General features: G+C 36.8%; 1 protein-coding gene across 1 annotated transcript in view; it reads right to left on the reverse strand.

Annotated features, from left to right (window-relative positions):
• Positions 1 to 1,174: 1,174 nt before the first annotated feature.
• Positions 1,175 to 20,806, reverse strand: part of LOC121318153 (collagen and calcium-binding EGF domain-containing protein 1-like) — a 97,623-nt gene continuing 77,991 nt past the window's right edge. Inside the window, exons 3-11 of the mRNA XM_041254528.1 lie at positions 19,133 to 19,185; positions 18,550 to 18,684; positions 17,716 to 17,853; positions 13,057 to 13,163; positions 9,084 to 9,201; positions 8,417 to 8,556; positions 8,068 to 8,103; positions 7,047 to 7,082; positions 1,175 to 3,580 (exon numbers count right to left, since the gene is read on the reverse strand). Coding sequence (XP_041110462.1) covers positions 3,344 to 3,580; positions 7,047 to 7,082; positions 8,068 to 8,103; positions 8,417 to 8,556; positions 9,084 to 9,201; positions 13,057 to 13,163; positions 17,716 to 17,853; positions 18,550 to 18,684; positions 19,133 to 19,185 — 1,000 coding nt within the window. The 3' untranslated portion in view covers positions 1,175 to 3,343. The remainder of the gene's footprint in view (positions 3,581 to 7,046; positions 7,083 to 8,067; positions 8,104 to 8,416; positions 8,557 to 9,083; positions 9,202 to 13,056; positions 13,164 to 17,715; positions 17,854 to 18,549; positions 18,685 to 19,132; positions 19,186 to 20,806) is intronic.

The raw sequence follows: 20,806 nt of genomic DNA on the forward strand, positions 1-20,806 counted from the left end.
TTAAAGCTCAGGTTATCTTGGACCGTGCTTTCCCTCATCTTCTCAAACCCCACATATTCAACCTTTATATCTTTTTTTTGTATTTAATTGAGAAATGTAAACACATTTAAGCACAGTTAAGCATGTATATATTAAAGTCTACAGAAGTGCTAGTAACATTATTTAAAAGTCACAACTCGCTTTCACCAGTAGCGAAAGTGCAATGCCAGAAAGCTGGAACAATATAATGCTGCTGCAGTGCTGATTGAGAAACAAACCTGGGAGCCACACAAAGCTGCTTGGATCTGGAGGTTTGATTTGCCACTTAATTATAAAAAACTTGTCCACAATTCTGTAGGTTGTATGTTGTTTACAGTGCCAATGTTGCTTTTTTTAATTGATGGGGTATATTTTACATAGCGACTACAGTCTATTATTTGAATACATTTAAATATTCTCAGTGGAGGCATATATGAAATCAACTGAACAAAGTACATTTTCTTTTAGTACATTAGCCGTTAGGTGGGGGGTTGATAATAACTATTTTGTGATTTGTGCCTCATCTGTCAAAAACATCACAAGCCTGCTAGTGGACTATAAAGTGAAACCCTGCAACAGGGACAGACTAAACACAAAATGCGGAAGTACAGTGATACATACTTGGAAATGGGATTTACTTGGACCAGTAGCGAAGAGGAGCTGCGACCGTTGTTTGTTCTGTGTTATGAGGTGTTGCCGTATGAAAGTTTGAAGCCAGCTAATCTTCTGAGCCATTTAGAAATGAAACAGAGGGACCCCAACATCACTGAAACACTTATGGCATCGCTATCAATACTATAGTGGAAAGCAAAATTAATAGAATTTCCTTGTATAGTGAATGATAGTAGTACATGGTTGTGTGTGAAATTTTTGGAGGTTCGGAAGGGGTCTGCACAACCAAAAAGGTTGGGAACCACTGTTTTAGATCATTTTCAGAATGTTTTCATTGAACAGTATTACTAACAGATACTTCCTGGATTTCAGTGAGTTGTTTTCCTATACACAGCCTTTTTAATGCTGAGAAATAGTATGAATCTGTCATTGATTTCCAACATAATGCTTGTGTACCCAATCAGCCCAAGGAAATACCACACTTTTTAAAAATAATAATAATTTTTATTATTTAAAAAAAAAAAAAAAAAAAAAAAAAATTAAATCAGATCAGATCCTGACAATATGGAACACAAGCAGAAAAAAAATGCTGGCTCTAGAAAAATGTAATACTTTTGTTAAAATCACAGTGATCTAATATTATTTATCTTAATCTAGAACAGATATTACAATTTAGTTTTCACATGTGCCATGAAATTCCAGTCCTCTGCTATTCTAAACTAGGCTTACCAGGTATAGTGATAATAATAAGAGGTTTAATTAGTTCAAATCAAACAACTGAGAACTGGTTGGAACACCTACCCTACCTAATCTGGAAGGACCAACATTGCCAATTCCTGTGTTAGCGTCATAGTGTTGGCCCCTTAATCCAGGTCTATGTTCAAACCATGTTTTAAAGTAGATAATTATTCCATTTGACCTACCTGATATTTGTAAATACTGTACATTAATAACTTGGTAGTCAGGAACGATAAATAAAGAACTGTGTTATGCATGTTCTGCTGTGTATAGTGAAGTGGTAGTGGACATAATGGGGCAAAGAGGAACCATGAATATACATGTAACTCCATATAACTAATTCCATATTATACAAGGTCTCTTATGAGGAAGCACTTGGTAAAAAGGTACTGAAAAGGAAATGTATTTATAGTAACACATTGATGTTGCAACAAAGAGGGATCAAAAACATGTTTACTGAATAAATCTGTATTATATTTACAATGATTAGATGCCAACGTATCATGTGCATAAAATATTAAATTACCTTCAGATATAGTGATATATGTTGGGTATAATATTTAACATCCTGGTACAATTAGTTTCCTTCTGTATGAAACCAGTCTGTAAAACTCTATTTCATCTTGTTACAATATCAAACTGGGGCTGCCGACAGTTTCCTCGCCAAACCAATCTCCAAACCATATATTTATTGAGTCTATTGTGTCACATTTTGGTATAGTTCCCATTTTTAACTTTCCTGACAGTAACATTAATTCATAGCCCCAATGTATTCTTTCTTTCTGCAGTTTAGCACCTGTATCTAGCAATCACATCGAGCACCTAATTTCCTTTATCGAATTTGAGAGACAGAGTTCTGACAACCTGCAATCTCAATGACGACTGATGGAGTCCCGATTCAGTCTGCTTTAATCTTGGTTGGCTGCCTGTGAAAATGGACAGGGCTGATTTCAAATCGCTTACAGTCTTAGTGGCAGATAGAAATATGACATACAGTGTAAAACAATTTTACTTATATTTGTTATATAGATTACGCTATTATACTCATCTTCTGATTTAACTATTACATTTTCAAAGGACATCCAGTAGCAGCCAGAATTAAATAGCTTCCACAGAAAAAAAAGAAAGAAAATGGACAATTATAAATTGAACACTAATTCAGGTCTTCAGGATAAACTGGGTAGTGTCAGAGCTCATTTGCATGACCTCTGCCCCCTTTTTTGTGAATTTATGCAGGAATGCCTGTAACTACATATTCATCTTAGGTGGAACAGCAAAGAAAAACTGCTGCCGCAAAGCATTTCCTAGAAAGTCGCTATCAGCATTGCTCTTGTTTAGTACATTTCACCCTAGACTTCCGACTTGTTTGCAACTGGTTTGCGACTACTGCAACAGCCACAGCACTTTAGTACATCAACCCTCAGTATTGTATGAGATTGAAAGTTTGTACACATTGGGATTGACAGTGTTTTCCATCCAATGAAGAGTTACATTTATGATTAAGCACCCCCCTCATTTGCAACACGATTTAAGTAAACACTTGGATTAATAGATATATCTAAAAATAAACTAAGAGCTATAAAAAGAATGTGCATAGTATGACATTCATTACTATAAGCATTTTCAATTGCCAGTAGTTTTTCCTCATGCCTCTTATGTTGCAAGTTTCATCTGGGAAGATCTATTTTTTTTTAAGCTCTCGAAAGGAAGTGTGTCAAACATGCTTTGTAATTTTGCTTATGCATAACTGCAAATACATGTGTGTTTAATCACGTATGCAATTTAAGCACCAAATCATCTGACACCAGACTGAAACAATAGGTTTAAAAAAATAAAGATTTGTCAAAAGTAATATAGAACTTCACTGTGGCAAAGTCACTTTCAATTTGTACAACAGTAGAAAACTGCTTATATACAGCTTAGGAAATATTTAATGTTTTTTTTTTTTTTTTTTTTTTTTTAACTTCAATAAGGATCAGTGTGGGGTTGATTTCCTTCTTTTGATATTCTTTGGTGTAGCCCTGTGTCTGTAGTCCTCTCCCGATCCCAAGTCTATTGTATCCTGAGGGTCCCTCATGCCTTGAGGGGGAAGGGGGAACTCCTCCCCTGAAGAATGGGTTCTGTGTCCAAACACTCTCTCCTGGAGCTCTGCAATGTCATTTCTAATGTCTGCCATCATCAACAGCAAGAAGTCAAAGGAACCTGGTGGGCCCTGCAAGGATATAGAAAACAGTGTTCTTAATTTCATTATAAAAGACATAACAGTGTTCTTCATCTCATTATTAAAGACAAAACAGTGTTCTTAATCTCATTATAAAAGACATAACAGTGTTCTTAATCTCATTATGAAAGACATAACAGTGTTCTTAATCTCATTATAAAAGACATAACAGTGTTCTTAATCTCATTATGAAAGACATAAGTGTTCTTAATCTCATTATAAAAGACATAACAGTGTTCTTAATCTCATTATAAAAGACATAACAGTGTTCTTAATCTCATTATAAAAGACATAACAGTGTTCTTAACCTCATTATAAAAGACACAACAGTGTTCTTAATTTCATTATAAAAGACATAACAGTGTTCTTAATCTCATTATAATTTGAAGATATTTGTACAGAGTAACCACTTTTCTTTCTTGCATTTATTAAACCAATGAAACACTATACTCATTCTTTTGGTGTAAAAAGAATGACTATATGCAATAAATATTTTTCACAAAGCTGACTGGACATTTCCTAATCGTATTAAAAGTGTCACTTGACCCTTTAGCAGCATGGCACCCCACACAACACTCATAGAAGATTCATTAAAACTAAAGAACAATATTTCCTCTGATGACATTTATTGCTTTGCAGGCGTTCATTTCAAATTCTGTATATTTAACAGAATCTACATATTTTTTTTAAAAAAAAGAACTATTCAGAAATCATCTTAAGGGAACCAGCATACGTTTGCTGATGAAATAGAGCAGAAGTTCCCAAACTTTTTTTGTTAAGGGACCCCTTTTCAAATGGAATAATAATCACGGCCGCCCCAACTGATTTGCTGCTGCTAAGCAGGTGACTGGGATTCGAAGACACACTGCACCACTCCATCTGCCAGGAAAATAACAGCGCTCAAACCTGATTTGCTAAAAGAGCCGTCTCCCTTAGTAAGGGAGTCTGAGATGCTATGGCTGTTACCAGGGAGTGATGTCACCAGCGGACATTCAACCAGCCCCTCTACACACTTACTGTCAGGAATGCCATGTTGTGTAAACAGAAAGAGTAGCTTTGCCTATTTTACTCAGTAGGCAAGCAGACGTGCTGTGAGAATTTTTTATCCCCCCTAATATTTCACTGACCCCCTGGGCAGTCTCTATGGACCCCCGTTTGAGAATCACTGAAGTAGAGGGACTAAAAGCGAGCTCCTAACTATTTTAGACACATCTCTTGTAATCCGCTATAATTATTACAGAATATTCTTGATCACAAATCATCTTAAACAAATTAAATGTTAAAGTATAGTGAGGCACTTCAGTTATCTGACTAAGTCAGTGTGGCAGGATAGAATCACATCCCAGGCTGTTACAGGAAGGAATTAGTGACTCTGAGACAGAAGGCTGCAGTGAAAGCGTTGGTGCACACGTTAAACAAAAAGAACAAAGAATCGAGGCATAAGGTTCACAATAAAAGGTTCAAACAAAACAAACAAAAATACTAACACTACTGCAAAGGATTTCTCCCTTTTTTATATATGTGGCCATTCCCCGATTAGCACCCAATTACCTAACTGGGGAATGGTCTAATTTTACCCCACCCCGTCTACTGTGCAGCAACGTCTAAGGAGAGCAGAGCAGGAGACCAGATGACTGACTGTGCCTGGTGGAGAAGTGACCAGGAGACCTTTTAAAACACCTGGGCTTCTGTGAGGGAGTACCCGTTTAACCCCCCTTCTATCCCCAAGCCTGAGTGACTTTTCCCCACTTGGCACTTTTCTAAAGAGGTTGGCCCCAACGCTGGAAGCGGCACAGGGCACATCAACAGGGGTGGCTGGCTTTCACTGTGTAGTCAACAGGTGTAGCAGCTGCTGAGATTGGCTCGGCGGTTGGCCTTCCGAGTCTACATCCAGCGGCAGCTCCTCCCCCATTGGCTCTGGAGATGGCAGTGACCTCTCCCCTCTGGCTCTGGAGACAACAACAGCTCCTCTCCTTTTGGCACTGGAGATGAAAACTGTTCCTCCCCCTTCCTGCTTTGGAGAACACAGGGCTTCTCCCTCTGGCACAGGAGACAGCGCTGGCACCTCCTTGCTTGCTTTCGGGGGCGGCCGTCCCTCCTCCTCTTCTTCTTTCTGGCAGGTTGTTCCTCCTTCTTGGACACTCAGGTGAGTAGCTCCTCCTGATGTTGGAAGTGCCCGAACTCCCCTCAGACAAGGCTACAACCATGGTCCTCGAGGCAGGCGAAGAGGACGACCAACCCAATATACCACACAGCGTGGAAAGCAGAGGAGCCTGTCTTGTGTTGTCGGCTGGGTTTGGACCTACAGACGGAACTATTTCTCAGGCGACTCCACCTCGTCTCCTGTGAAGACCTCCTCTTCATACCGGCACACATCTCGGAGACGCCCAGCCTTGCGCATGCTTCACAACCCAGTTCTTCCCTTTACTTATTTATTTATTTTTTACATGCAGTCCTACTCTGAGACTACCCCACTACTAACACAACCAAACAAAGGATTTCTCCCCTTTTTATGCATATGGCCATTTTCCAATTAGCACTCAATTACCTAATTGAGGAATGGCCACACATGTGATTGTTGGCAGGCAGGAACGGATTTAACCCCATCTCTGCCAACTTTATATTCCCCCACACACTACTTAAATCAGCAGGGCTTTTGCCCTGCCAGTCAGTAACTCATGTTGCATATTTACTGTTTTCAGACTGCATTTGACAAGTTTCTATAGTGTACATTTCTAAATATGAAGCATAAATCTCCAAGACCAAAATAAATGTGTCCAGGTGTCATATTAAAAGTACTGTAAGATTGTCACAACTACCCCAGTACTATATGTGTGAAACTAACTGTACTTGCATGTTTGTCAAATGTCAATGGGTCAAAGAATATGTTTACAACAGAAAATAGGGATATTTTGATTATAGTTGTACTATTATTCTTGGAAAAAGCTTTGACAGAGCCAGCTTTGTAGTACCATGAAATGTATACAACAGAATATGATATGATGTATGATCTTTAATTGAGCAAAAAAGGCCCAGGCATAACCCCTCCAGGCATACCATGCTTTGAAGTTGTTGTAAAAATAGTCATAGTCTTCAAACTGGTCATGCATAAAACCTCATTAAAACATTGAGGCTTTTATGTGGAAGCTAAACCTGAGATTACTTGAACTGATCAAGATTATGTTTTTGATTTTCCTTGTGCTCAGAAAATCGTCTGTACCTGGCACGAGTCCTTACGTATATCTTCTCTTTAATGTAAAACTTTGCACCATTTTACTTTGCTTTTCAGATGACCCTTGCCCATTTTCAAATATTAACTGCCAGTCTCAAAGTTAAGGATAAACAATGAAAGGTTCATAATTTGTTCTGCTAAATAAGAGTCACAGAAATTATACCTTTTGTTTCTTTTAAGTGCCATGTAATATGGTGGTTTAGGACCATTTAAGAGTTTACTTACTGGAGGTCCTGTCGATCCAGGAGCCCCTCTCTCTCCCTGTGAAATAAGTTTTGGATCAACATTATTCTAGGTTTTTATATCACAGCAGAATAACATCAAAATTGAGCAATAAACAGCAGATGGAAACACTTAATTTAAAGTGGCCAGGATAATATAACATTATTATGATTCAATTTATAAGCAGTAACATATTTCTGTAATTGCAGAGGTTTGAAACACGGTACGCACAGCAACTATATTACTTGAAAGCTATTACCAAGTAAAGTCACCTGCTCTTCATCATCCAGTATGCTTACCAACTTCAACATACATATATTGGTAACTCTAACTTCAACTGAAGGTTTCAGTACAAATTAAAGATGCAAGAAGAGCAAACAAGTGTAAATATAAGTAATATAAAGGTAAATCAAAAATTATATAAAATCGGACAGCTGTTTAATTTAATTCTTTTTGGTTGGAGGAAAGGCAAAAAAAAAAATTATTGTTCCTGTCTTCAAAAGCAATAAAACCCCAGCTACCTGGTTTTACTTTGCTTCTGAACAGAAGGCTAATGCCAACCACAAGCTTTGTAAACATTACCTTTTAAAATGCAATCTTCTATATATGCTGCTACTATATCAGCAGTCATTTTCAAATGATCACACTGTACTTCTTGATTCCTATACTTTTTTAAATATCATTTTATAGTTGGATATAAATGATGATTTTTGGTGGTCAACCTTTTTGCTAAAAATGTGTTGCACAAAAATGTAAATGAATAGAGCAATTGTATAGATTGTCATTGTTAAACACATCATTCCACCACATAACTTATACCAATTTAAAACTAAAATGTCATGAATGGTCTATAGCAAAACATTTTATCCAATAATTATGGATATTCATTTCCATGTTGGGTACATTAGAATGTTATAATGGATATTCCCCATCTCTCCTCCAAGAGACAAGCTTAATAATAATAATAATAATAATAATAATAATAATAATAATAATAATAATAATAATAATAATAATCTCATACCTTGGCACCATCTTTTCCAGGAGCTCCAGGTGCACCCTAAAACACATTCAAAATGCTATCTTGTGTTGATCTACAAATAACTTTTACCATAAAACATAAACAATCATTTCAACTAAAAACAAAAGCCTCTATCTTAAAATGCCTACTTCAGACTGGTAGAGTTACACCTGAAATAAGAATTACACAAAGTTGTTTTTTCATAAGTAAAAATATAATTTTTGTAGGAAAGCGATTCATACCAAGCATAACAGAAAAATACAACTGTATACTGTCATTAATTTTTTTGGGGATGTTTCATCAAGCATGCAAAATAAATCTGGGAGAGAAAAATGTACAGTATGTCACTGACCACTGGGCCTCGTCTTCCCTGCTTGATGTGGGACAGATCAGGTGATGGCCCCATAGGTCCCATCATTCCTCTGGGTCCATTCGGGCCAGGGGGACCAGGTGGCCCCTGGTGTCCAATAGACCCTTTAGGTCCAGGGGCACCTGTGTTAGATCAAACAAAAACAAGGTAAACATTGCAGACCGTGATACAATTCAATACAGTGTATACAGTGCAATTTGACCTTACTGTATAGCAGCCCCATGGAGATTTACAGTACTGTACAATATAATATTTAGCCAGCAGAGTAAGCTAAAAAAGTATTTATTTATTTATTTAACCAGGAGATGTATCAATTAAGACTAAGGCTTCATTTACAAACATTGAGCTAAGAAACTCAAGCTATTACCTATGCTGTGCGAGTTTAAAAGGGAAACCTTCACAAGTTAACTGAATGAAACACGCTATTAGCTGTTCTACCAGTTGCTTATTAGTTGCCTCAGTACCGGTATTACTGACTCATGGCCTTGTACTGGTGGAACATCCAGTGCTACCACAGGAGACGGCTGCCAGTGAGGTCTTGCCAGCTTTAATGTGCAGGCAGGAGGTAGAGGGCTGCCAGTAAACACAACAAACGGGAATGACTGCATGTTTATACAGCCATGAACCTCCTCTGCATTCAATATCTTACCTGGTGGCCCTGGAAGTCCAGGTTGTCCAGGAGGACCAGGCAAATACGAATTTGACGTGAGTATTTTTTCACTTGTTATCTGTTTGCTAATATCAGCATTGTTGGGCAATAAGGCAATCTGGAAACAAAGACATGACATAGTTAACATAACAGCTCTGGATTGTAATAAACTGAAAAACGGTATGAACAGATTGAGGAATATTGCCTCTGTTCACACAATGCACCTGATTGACTTGAAAATTTGGTTCAGTACTTGTCTCTCATAGTGATTTTCTTATATCTGCCTGTTCTGGTAGCAATGGACATCTCCCCTTGTCCTTCCACTGCAATACCAGCATGGCTGTTTTTGGGTCTCTGGTTAGCTAACTGTCCTATTGCTTTTACCACTTAAATGGCATAATTACAACTCTCAGACACCTCTTTGGGCTGTATTAGCACCTTCAATACTTGCTATCACCGTTAACTAGCAAATTCATTACATTTGATGTGGTGCAGCACATTAGATGCTCCATATCAAGGGCTGGTCCAAGACTTTCTTCGTGATGCAGTGTGAGGTCTTACCATGCACTTTACTGTACATGAGAAATTGTCCCTTTCGCCTCACTAGGCTCAAAGTCCTTCATAATTAAAAGAAACATTGTGGTAAAAGTTTATCATCCTTCCAAACTTTATAATAATGTTTTCAAACTGTTTTATTTCTCAGGAGGGGAAAAAAAAAATTCACATATGATTTCAATGACCAGTTGTCTGTGGGATTTGGAATTGCTGCTTGCTCCAAGTGATTTTCACCACGCTCAAGCAATCCCTTAAGGAAACCCACCATAGCAGTTTATCTACCAATGATTTACAAGTGGTCTAGACAAACCTCCAAATATGTGATTGCCAAATGCAATTAAAACATATTTAAGAGACACCAGCTATATGTAGAGGAAGGAAACTACAGTATCTGGAAAAAATAAAGCTCATAATTGCTGTTGAACTTAAGTCATCTACATAACAAAGATGGGAACTTCTACACACATGCCAATAACACAATCCAAGTGAACCCTAATAATAGTATGTAAGCCAATACATTTGTTAGACATGGCTCTTATTCCCCCATTTAATTCTTCATTTTAGCCAATACATTTGTTAGACATGGCTCTTATTCCCCTATTTAATTCTTCATTTTAAGACACTCTTGCTATGGACTGTCGGAAGGGGAAACAGTCTCATTCGATTCTGCTGGGACAGGAACACACTTCTGGTAGCCATGTTCTGTCTGAGTTGAAAACGTTGTTATTCCCTTTCTTTCCCTGGCGGCTTTAGGATGAAAAAATAATGTCTGTCTACGTACAGCTGTGGCTGCTTTTCTGTACCAGAAATGGTTGCGATTGGCCATGCAAGCAAATAAATCCCACAAAAATATATATATAAGGCAGAAACCTATGAGGACTAAAGTAATTTATCATATTACCACAAATAAAGTGTTGCCCTTATATTACTACATTAACTGATTTTTATATTATGGGTCAGTCATGAAATGTACAGTAGAAAAAAAAAAAAAAAAAGCCAAGGTAATCATTTTAGGGAATGATTGGGAATATATCTTCCATTCATTTTTACAGTACATTTTGATGCCCAGATACTACTTCTTTAACCCTTTGCGGTCCTATGTTGGACAACGTCCGACATTACAATTTTCCCATTCAGGTCCAACATTATCAAAAAGATGTCAAGCACAGGTCTCTGGTCGTTTTTTCTCTGAAAAAAGCAGAGAAAACCTTCCAATGGCTGAGTGAGGCCGATAGGAGTTGAGAGAAACTGAAAAAAAAAGAAAAGGGGCAGATCTGAACAATACACGTAGTCCCTGAACCACAGACCTAACAAGGGCAGACATAAACAAACAAGATAGCTGCTTCCGCATCCAGCGCTCAAAGAATATCACAGACATTTGCAGAGCTTTTTGAGATGTTATAGTAATGAAATAATGACTTGGATCACATTATTGAGGAGTTTGGTGATAAAACAAGTAATTAGGAGAGGATTTATCAGTATGCACGACTATGACGAGGTATGTGATAAATACAGTGAACAAGGGATGTGATGGGGCTGGAGATGCAGTACTGAGTGTCCTGTTGATATGCAGTGCCTTTTAAACCTGTTTTACTTTGAGTAAAATTACTTTTAAACAGTGCATGTAAAATAAACAACACGTGTGAAAATAAACTGGACCTGATGCGCGTGACAGGTGCTGAATAAATGGACCGTTAAAGGGTTAATAGTATTATTTACATACGCAAATAGGGTGGACAGTAGAAACTGCTTGCTATAGCAAAACTGTAAGAATGCATACAGTAGCTGCAAGTTGTTTAACGATGCACTAGGTTATGTAAAAAACTTTATTTTCTAAAATAGTAAACACACAACATTTTTTAATGGATTGCAGATTTGGATGGGTGTCACAAAGACGGCCGGAGCGGGTGACGTCAGAACCAGGAAGGGAATACACCGAGACAAAACAGATGAAGTGAAATGATGAGATGCTTGCTTGCGCCGGTTTATTGTAAATAAAAGGGTTTTAAACAGACAAAAGGCAGGACACGGCACATTCGCCAAAATAAATAGATAAACAAAAATTACGGACTACATGAACAGACACACTGACAGACACGGTGAGTTTTAAATACACAAGTATCGTGCTGGTCCCACCAGCACGCTAGCAATTGTTATTAAATTTCTCCTCCCCTCTCTCCCGTTCTCCACTCACCGAACACCCAACCCTGAGTGAGTTAAACGTGCATCTATATACACTGTTGTGATGGGATTCAGTTACCAATTAACTATTCACTTGATTCCCAGCATGTGAATTAATTATGTGCAACCTCGTGCTCACATATTAACTACTTTAAATGCACGTGAAGTGATGTACAATCCCGTGCCTAAATACAATTATACTTTTCTAAACACACGTGAAACACAGACCCGTTTATATCCCGTGTACCTATGACTATACACCAACATTTAACACACCACATGCAACATATAACAGATAATATACACAGGGGCGGGCACTTTGTCACAATGGGTTGCAACTGTTAAATCCACAGTACTCTTTATCAGTCTCAATGTAAGCATTTCCTTCACTACAAAGGGCTAAATATCAAAAACACTCTTACTATATACCCAAAGCAGCATATCAAATATATTTAATGAAACATCTTGTGACTCTGTATTCATTTTTGGCTGCCACTTTCATTCTTTAAATATCTTCTAATTGATTATCACTGTTTATCTTCTTCAGTACTGCTGCGTTTGGAAAAGGAAATCATTAAGTGAGGGATGGATCCATCAGGGAAGAGTCTGGACAGCTGTAACAACACACAGTGCCTAAAATCAGCTATCCAAAAGCAATTAAATAACCTCCTGTGACCACAAATAAAAGTTGTTGTGCTGTAAATGTCCCTGCCTGCTCCACAATGTATTTCTACTCTTCTTTCAGAATACTTATTTGCCACACCAGTCTCTCTAAGAGAAGTAATCTCACCCACATGTGCACAAGACCCAATAAAACTTATTTTCCACAAACGCACGCTTCATTACTTACTGTATGCTAAGTGATTTCATATTCTGTATCCAGTGGCCAGAATGGATAAAACGTGTATGAAAAGTTTATTTAAAAATAGTAATTCATTACTCCCAATTGAGTAATGAAAGGGGTCCACATTGAGTGCTCAGGGGTTCTAAAGAACAAAGGGTGGTGACATTTTCTAAAATCCTGTGGAGCACTTACCTACAAACACGTCTGCATCACCTATCTCTCATTGCATGATGCCCTTTGAAAGTATATGACATACTTCCACATGACAAACAAAAAAGTTAGACTGTTCCAGGTGATATCAAGGCATGTTCCACTTTTAGTAACAAGATTAATCATGAACTATTTAAAATTTCAAACTGCAGATTGCACAAAGAAGGATGTTAAACTCAATACCTTTTGCTTGAGCTGTAGGACCGTCTGTCTCATCTGCTGAAACTCCTCACATGTAGCTGAGCATGTCCCTGCTTTCATTACGTTGTCTGACTTTTCAAAGTGACTGGCTATAGAAAGAAGTTCATATTATCATATGTTACAATCAGATCTCTAACACCAACATAAGTAACTCATGGTATTTATGTATTACACAGATGTTAACTACAAGCACATTTGTATTCCTTGCTTTTTCTCTTTCATCATACCACTAAAATAATTGTTTAGTGACATGTACCAGACAGGCCTGTGGTAAAATGAGCAGTTGAATACAAACAAATACAACATTTTCAAATGCCATGGACTCGTATATGTTGCACGGTTATGCCTCTCAGTTAGGGTCTCTGTTTCTGTAACATCCTTGAAATTGAGATTGATTCTCACAAACTGAGCTAATACTTTTGTAATACTGTAAATTTACATATAAATGTTAAACAGAATTGAGATATTGTAGTAAATAAACCCTCTCTCCCAAGTTATTCAGGCGTGTTTGCCCTAATGTTCTTACTTGTGGTTTTACAAAAAATGCAATTTGGATTAGAAATCCTTTTGCGATAAGGATATTAATTTTATAATAAGATTAGTATGGTAACATATTATTAAAATATCTGTAAACTTTAAAGGAATGTGAATGCATTAAAAAGCCATGTAACATTATCATGCAACAACCGTTCTGTGTTCTGCCAGAAGGTCATGGACTTTACAATGTATACAAAGGGTTTGTGCTCTATTACCAACTATTGGTAAATAGCTAAACATTGCACTGTAGAAGCATTTCAACTGGGAGGCTGGTTACTCATTCCCCAACTGTGATAGGCTCAATCTAGAATACTATGACTTATACCCTATTAACACTGTCTAAAAAAATGCAATATCAACACAATTTGAAAACAGAATTGTCATTAGAAGCCTGTTTCCGACCCCTGTTGATTGTGCATTATTTAGGTAATGTAATTAGGGTATTACACAATATGTTGCTAAAAAACGAAGCTCATCCTGCACAGAACACGTGGGACAATGGTTTTGTTATCGTCATACGTTCGGTAATATTCCAAGGTAAGGGGTATTCAGCTTTTACTGGTAATAGTTAGGGACTAGAGAATAATAATGACAATGCTAATAACCACAAGTAAACAATAGAATAGTTTAACGATGTGCTTGTAAACAAGGAAAGTATTCATACAGGTTAAATATACCTAGAAAGGAGAAGAAACATGTTTAATGTAAATATATATGAATGATTGTGTAAACGCTATGAATGTAATAATAGTTTATTTTTGTATAAAATCATTCCAAATGTAAATGTTTATTGAATAATTAATCCTGTTAGGAGTAGGCAGGAGCGGGAATTATTTAATGCGTGTCTTTCGTTAGGTGGGGATTAGGTGGTCAGTCGTGAGATTGTTATGTAAATGTCAGTCATTGTATGTACATCCTGTTAGTTAGTGGTAATCTGTGTGAAATATATTTCCAGTGCTGAAATAAACTTGTATGTGAACACTAAAAAATGTTGTTTTCCTGCATGATAAAGACCCCCGTGTTCCTGAGAGATAATGTGATTGGGGGGTGGGGATAAGCTCGGACCATCACCCCATTACAGCTGTATTAAACATATTTATTTCTTATTTTATCAGCTTATGTTGGCCCAGTTGCATCAAATGTGCCAGCAAGCACTTTCCATATGAAAACATTGACGCCTGCAGAAGTCATCCTTATATGTGTCTCTGTGGAAAGTCCTTCAGTTTAATCACAATTAAACAGTGTGGCTAAGGAGGCCTAAACATTAGTTATGAGTCAGGGTCTAGCTAAATTGCGATTTCGCGCAAATAGAGAAATTGAGGGGAAACCACGAAATTCACCTCTTTTAGGGGCCAATGCATACTGGACAAGTATGGAGAGAGAGAAAAAAAAAGAAACCCGGTTTAAATTAACTAATGCACAACGCAAGCGACGCAAGCTACATATCTTCCTTCTGCAGATAGCTCTTTTTTATTCATTCGCTGTCCTGTGTGCATTGCACTTGAGCAAAAAACAAACAAACAAAAAACATCCACAAATACATTTACAAAAAAAAAAAAAAAAAAATCCAAAGCGGTTAACGTTGTTGTTTCTATTCCAATGACAATGAAGTTTTAATCAGCCTATCAGGGAGTCTTTAGTGCTTTTCTGTGACTTTTACTGTGCAGTAGGGGGTGGGGCAAAGTTAGTGCTGCATTGTTTTCATTTAGGTTGCTAAAATGTTTTCAGCATTGCAGGTAAAATAGCAGAAATGGAAGAGAAAAAAAGCAAAGTATATTTCAGCTGATGATCGCTTCAAGATATTTCCCAAATAAACTGTACATGCAGATTGAGGTAATTGCTTTGCATATCTTAATGTGTCTGGAGAAAATATGATCGATCGCTATTTAGCTTCAGAATCACACATTAAACAAATGACTACTACAGAGGCTGCTGAACAGAACGTAAAATAAACAGCTTTCAGAAACCAAACTGGAAAGTCAGCCCAGACAAAAAGTATTTCTGTCTGCAAGTTAAATCAGTACTAAAACGATCTGGCAGAGCCACCTCGCTTCAACCTGCTGCTTACTTTTTCACAGTTGGAATTTTAGAACCGCATAGCCACGTTTTCTTTGTTTTGACTCGGTATTAATAAAATAAATTATTGGATGGGACAAATAACATGACAATGAACGTGCTGCATACATTGCCTTTATTGAAGTATGCCAGATGCCCTTGGGTAACTGGGTTTTGGGGCTGTTTCTAATCGATTTCCACATCTGTATAACTTGGCAAAGCTTTGCATTAACTTCCAACCAATTCAGTGCAGTCTCAATGCATTGGCAAGTCAACTGCAGGTGGATGCTGCTTGCTTGCCTTTAACAAGTGACAGCACTCTGTTTTAGAAAGGAATCAAATATAACTATTTTTAGGCTTTATAGTGTTCTGAAATACTGTCTACCTAGGTATATTTAATGTTTAAATAGGTCTGCGAAATGTCAGCGAAATCCTAATTTTATTCTGCAACCAACCCGTGAAAAATACGTAAATTTACCACGATTTAAGTAGACCCCTAGTTATGGGTTGTTGTTTTTGTTCTAATACCACACATGTAGACAGGGAATTGGTGGTGAAAGCAATACACGGCTGGAGTAGTTTATAATTTCTACATACCACAGAGAACCTTAACATTAACACTACAATACAGATAACCAGGATATGCCATCAAAATAACTGCATTTTCAATAAGGGGCCTTGATGTCATTGACCCAAAGTGGTCAGTGGCCCAAAATACAGAACATCTGGTGATTGACGAACATGCCTAGAACTATATTTAACTCTGGGGATTATAAACCAGAGAGAGGTTGTTGAGTCACACAGATAATGTATTCGTTTCATCAGACACACACTGTACTGTGACCAAAGTATGCGTTTTGAGAGTTTTTAACTGTGGTTTAAATAGCGTCTAACAAAGTTGGGTTTTAGAATTAATTATGCATCTTATGTTATCTAACACAAACCTTATATATCATACATTTGGTGCTCCCTGTCTAACTGCATACTAACATATCTTGACACACCGACGTAATGTTAAAATTGTATCTTATTATTGTTTCTGTAGTTTCTAATTCCTTACTTTCTCTGTTATCCATCAAGTGTCACCCATATAATACTGATAAGTGTCACCCATATAATGATAAATGTGCTGCATTACATTATTATTGGTTTCATATATTGAAATTTCTGTTTTATGTCTTTAATACCATATTTCCCAGTGTTGTCTGTGGTGAAGTAGCTTGCCCTGAAGTAGGTTGATTCTGGGAATTTTTTACTCTCACGAGAAAACTGAGACTTGGCAGCTGTATCCCTACAAATGTCTGCATGTGCTGGTAGCAATGGAAAAACAGTCCATCTTTTATGTGTTGGATTTGGGCTTGTTTCAAGTTGCACCTCATATGACAATTACAATTAGACAGAAATCAGATATTGTATGTCTGTTTTACTTATTTTATTAAATTTAATGCAACAGGTTGTAACTAGCTTATGGAAGTGCAGAGAATTAGGAAATGAAGTGTTCCCTAACCCAAACCTTAACCCAAACCCATATTTTTTAATTAAAACAAAATACCATAGGCATTTTAAAACTTTACATGTGAGGCAATCTTCATGAATGGTGATGCATGACAGTTTATATTCATGTATTCTATATTTTAATATTATTAGCCATACATTTAATACATTTAAGGGATCAATCTATCACTCCTGACTTGGGCATATGCCATGCAGATTATACAATGCTGTGTTTGGCACTCATTCAACCTATAGTACAAAACATACAGTACAAAAGAATATGATCCAAAATCCCATGGTGCAATTGCCAGGAGACATTTTTCTGATTTACTAATGTGGAAAGTACTTGGCTCTGAACACAGGGTAAGAAAATACATCTGAATGCCTTTACATTTCACAACCCGCATGCTGTGATATGATTTGCTTTTGTTTGTTTGTTTGTTTTCTTTATACAGGCAAGAAAAGTTCAAATTATTTTGATTGAGAAATTTTTCCAAGCTGAAGGACAAGGTATTCAATAAAGTAAAAGAACTTCTGTCCTCCCTAATCACTTACCCCTTTCTCCTTTGGTACAGGTTTTCCCATCATCTTCTAAGAAGTAACCCTTCTCACACTCACATCTGTAACTGCCAGGAATGTTTATACAGACCTGAGAGCAAATAGTCTCATTTTTAGTGGCACATTCATCAATATCTGCAAAAAACAAAGAAAAGTAAAAGCTTACCATACTTGCAATATCAGTCACTTAACTATATCTAAAGGTACGGTATGTTCTAGCTTTTTAAAAATGTTAAACTAAATAGTTGTATGACAAAGAAACAAAAGTAGTGTGCTTAACAAAGAGAAAGTACTATCAAGACTAAAAGTCCTTTATCCAAAGGCCGAGCATTGCAGACCACAGGATAATGCTGAAAATAATAAGGTAATCCAGCTACTTACTGAGGTGTTTTAGACTAATTTGACCAGTTCTAAAAAAAAAAAACAAAAAAAAAACCAACAATGACTTGATGTTGCTACTTTGATTTCAGGCAGATTCAGGGAGGTCAAGGACCTGGCGTTCTTAGCTTCCTAATGAATGAAAATAACTGCATACCTCAGTGAAAGTAAAATAAATGGTTTGTTTTAAACAGCCACTGAACCTTTTACCTCAACAATCTGGATTCGAGTTCACAGGTTTTTGTAATTCAAATGATTTTGTAATGTTGAACAAATCTTTTCCAACAAAGTTCAAGCCTATGTTACTCCTTAGATCTTTTTAGAAGTTTTTACTGCTAAACTTCATTGCATAAGCACACCATTGCAAAATGAAGTATAAAGAAAGTGAGTAAAATTAAGGCAAATTAGTGTCCTGTCAGAACATGGAAAAAGATGCATTGCTTCAGTTCTCACCGAGGCAGTAAGGTTTTTCTCTGTTCCTGTGCCTATCACGGTCATATCTGTACCCAGCATAGCAGGTACAAAGCACTCTGCCAAAATGATCAGTGCACTGCTGCTCGCAAGGGACTCCAGCACACACATCATAATCTGGAAAGAAATGGAGAAAACAGGAGTTTTTGGAAGAGATTAGACTGAAAATAATGAACTATACTTTTTATACTGCTTGTTCTCAATCATTTATTACTGTTTCAGCATGCATGAATGTTGCAATATAAAAACTACTATAAAAGTTACTGTTAACCTCATCCCACACTGTTCATCTTTTTATTGCAAGTCTCACTGTTTGGGGATGAAATTACGAGTGCACATCCCTAGTGCACCCCTTGGGGACATTTTTATATTCTCCACCCTTGCTTAGGTTTGCTCAGGACTATCTCACATGTAAACTATGCTGTTGACTTTATACTTCGGTCAAATATATTTTGTATTCTAGTGTTCTATACAATGCACATGTTTCCATACACCTGCTCTATTACTGCAAGAGTATGTATCCATATTCATATTTATAAACATAGAAAAGTAATTAACTACCTACCTTCGGGGATGCACTGTCCTAGCACAAATTTAAAACCTTCACAGCATTTTTTCCTGTCAAAAAAATAAAATAAATGAACTTAATGGGTGTTATATTATAGGTACCAGATGAACCCTCATTGATTGCTTACCCATAAGTAACTAGATAGATAGTTTTGATGCTGTGCAAGCAACTATTTACTGATCAACAACATTATACTGTTCACTATAGACTGCAGAGGATCTTTTAGCCTATCAGACAACATGTTTCACCTGTTGCATTCCATGACACATCACTGAGAAACCCATTCACGACATCAATCTCAGCTTTCAGCATCGGTCCATTCACTTCTACTTGTGCCAATATTGCCATCATACACAGCCGTTCACCGTTTTATAACCTTGTATCCTTCCCCTCCGCATTTCTTACTATATGATGCACCTTTGCATGTTCCAAGAAATTCTGTTTTGTGGTTTCTCCAGAGATCCAAGTGTGGCTTAACCTATATCCACAATATTTTGTTACTGGCATTGATATTGTACTATTGTTTGTAAAATAAGCATACATTTGTTGCTGCTACATAAAGTAACTCATAACAAACAACACAGGCAACAGCCAAGTTTCTATAACTTCGGCTCATCGCGTTCAGTAAACAAGCTTAACTTAAACCATGAACCAAACAGCAGTTTGATCGAGAGATTGTTGTCAAAATATGATTATTAGGTTTGAGTTCTTAGACTAACCATACGAGTTGTCTGTTATTTGTTTAATACTTTAGTTTTGTTTTATCTAAACCAAAATAGTACAAATTGCATTTGTAATGTAAAGACCTTGATCAGTCTGTCCTAATGTATGTAATACACACACCATGTAAGATTTATTCATAATCTGTTATCCAGGTGAGCAAAGGAACATATCAGAGGTTTAGGAAGCAAAGTGGGTAAGCAAGTTTCATCAACTGTATGTTTTTGTTGCCATTAGGAAACAAATGGCATAGATCTGTGAGCATATTTAGGTTCAGATAATAGATAATGTATCATTATTTTCCTGAAATAAAAAAAAAAAATAGATGTTTACAAGATATTTACAGTAGTATATGCCATTAAACAAATATGTTTTTATTTTAAATGGTCTATCCCAAGAAAACGGACGCAGAAGTTTCTTCAAAAAATATATGGCTAGTGACCAAGATCAGTAACAGTCATCTCTTTTAAACATTGTCTCAATATAAATACTCTCTTCTATTCTGAACACCAAAACACCATGCTATGTATTGGTAGATGGGGCATCTTGCAGTTATCTCTAATTCACATGTTAAGCTACAGTATAAGGTTTATTCATGTGAATTTGTCTCTGTAAAATAATGATTCTTCAATTTGATAACAGAGAGGATGATAGATGGATAACACCCTACCATGCTCTATTTACCAGGGATAGGAACATGCTGCTTAATTATGATTTTTTTGTTTTGTTTGTACATCTTTTCAATTACTCTACTTAACATACCAGCTGAATACATGTTTTTCATATTGAAAAAAATACATTGCTAACTACTGCACATCAGCAAGTATTGATGGCCCATTAGGTTTTTTGGGACTCCAATCTATGCATAGCCTAAGTTTTGAAAGCTAGCCAGGAAATTAACAATTTAAAAGAAAAGGGGAATAGCCAGCATCCCCCCTATGGATCATATAT

Source organism: Polyodon spathula, chromosome 1 (assembly GCF_017654505.1).
Source record: "Polyodon spathula isolate WHYD16114869_AA chromosome 1, ASM1765450v1, whole genome shotgun sequence".
NCBI classification, from domain to species: domain Eukaryota; kingdom Metazoa; phylum Chordata; class Actinopteri; order Acipenseriformes; family Polyodontidae; genus Polyodon; species Polyodon spathula.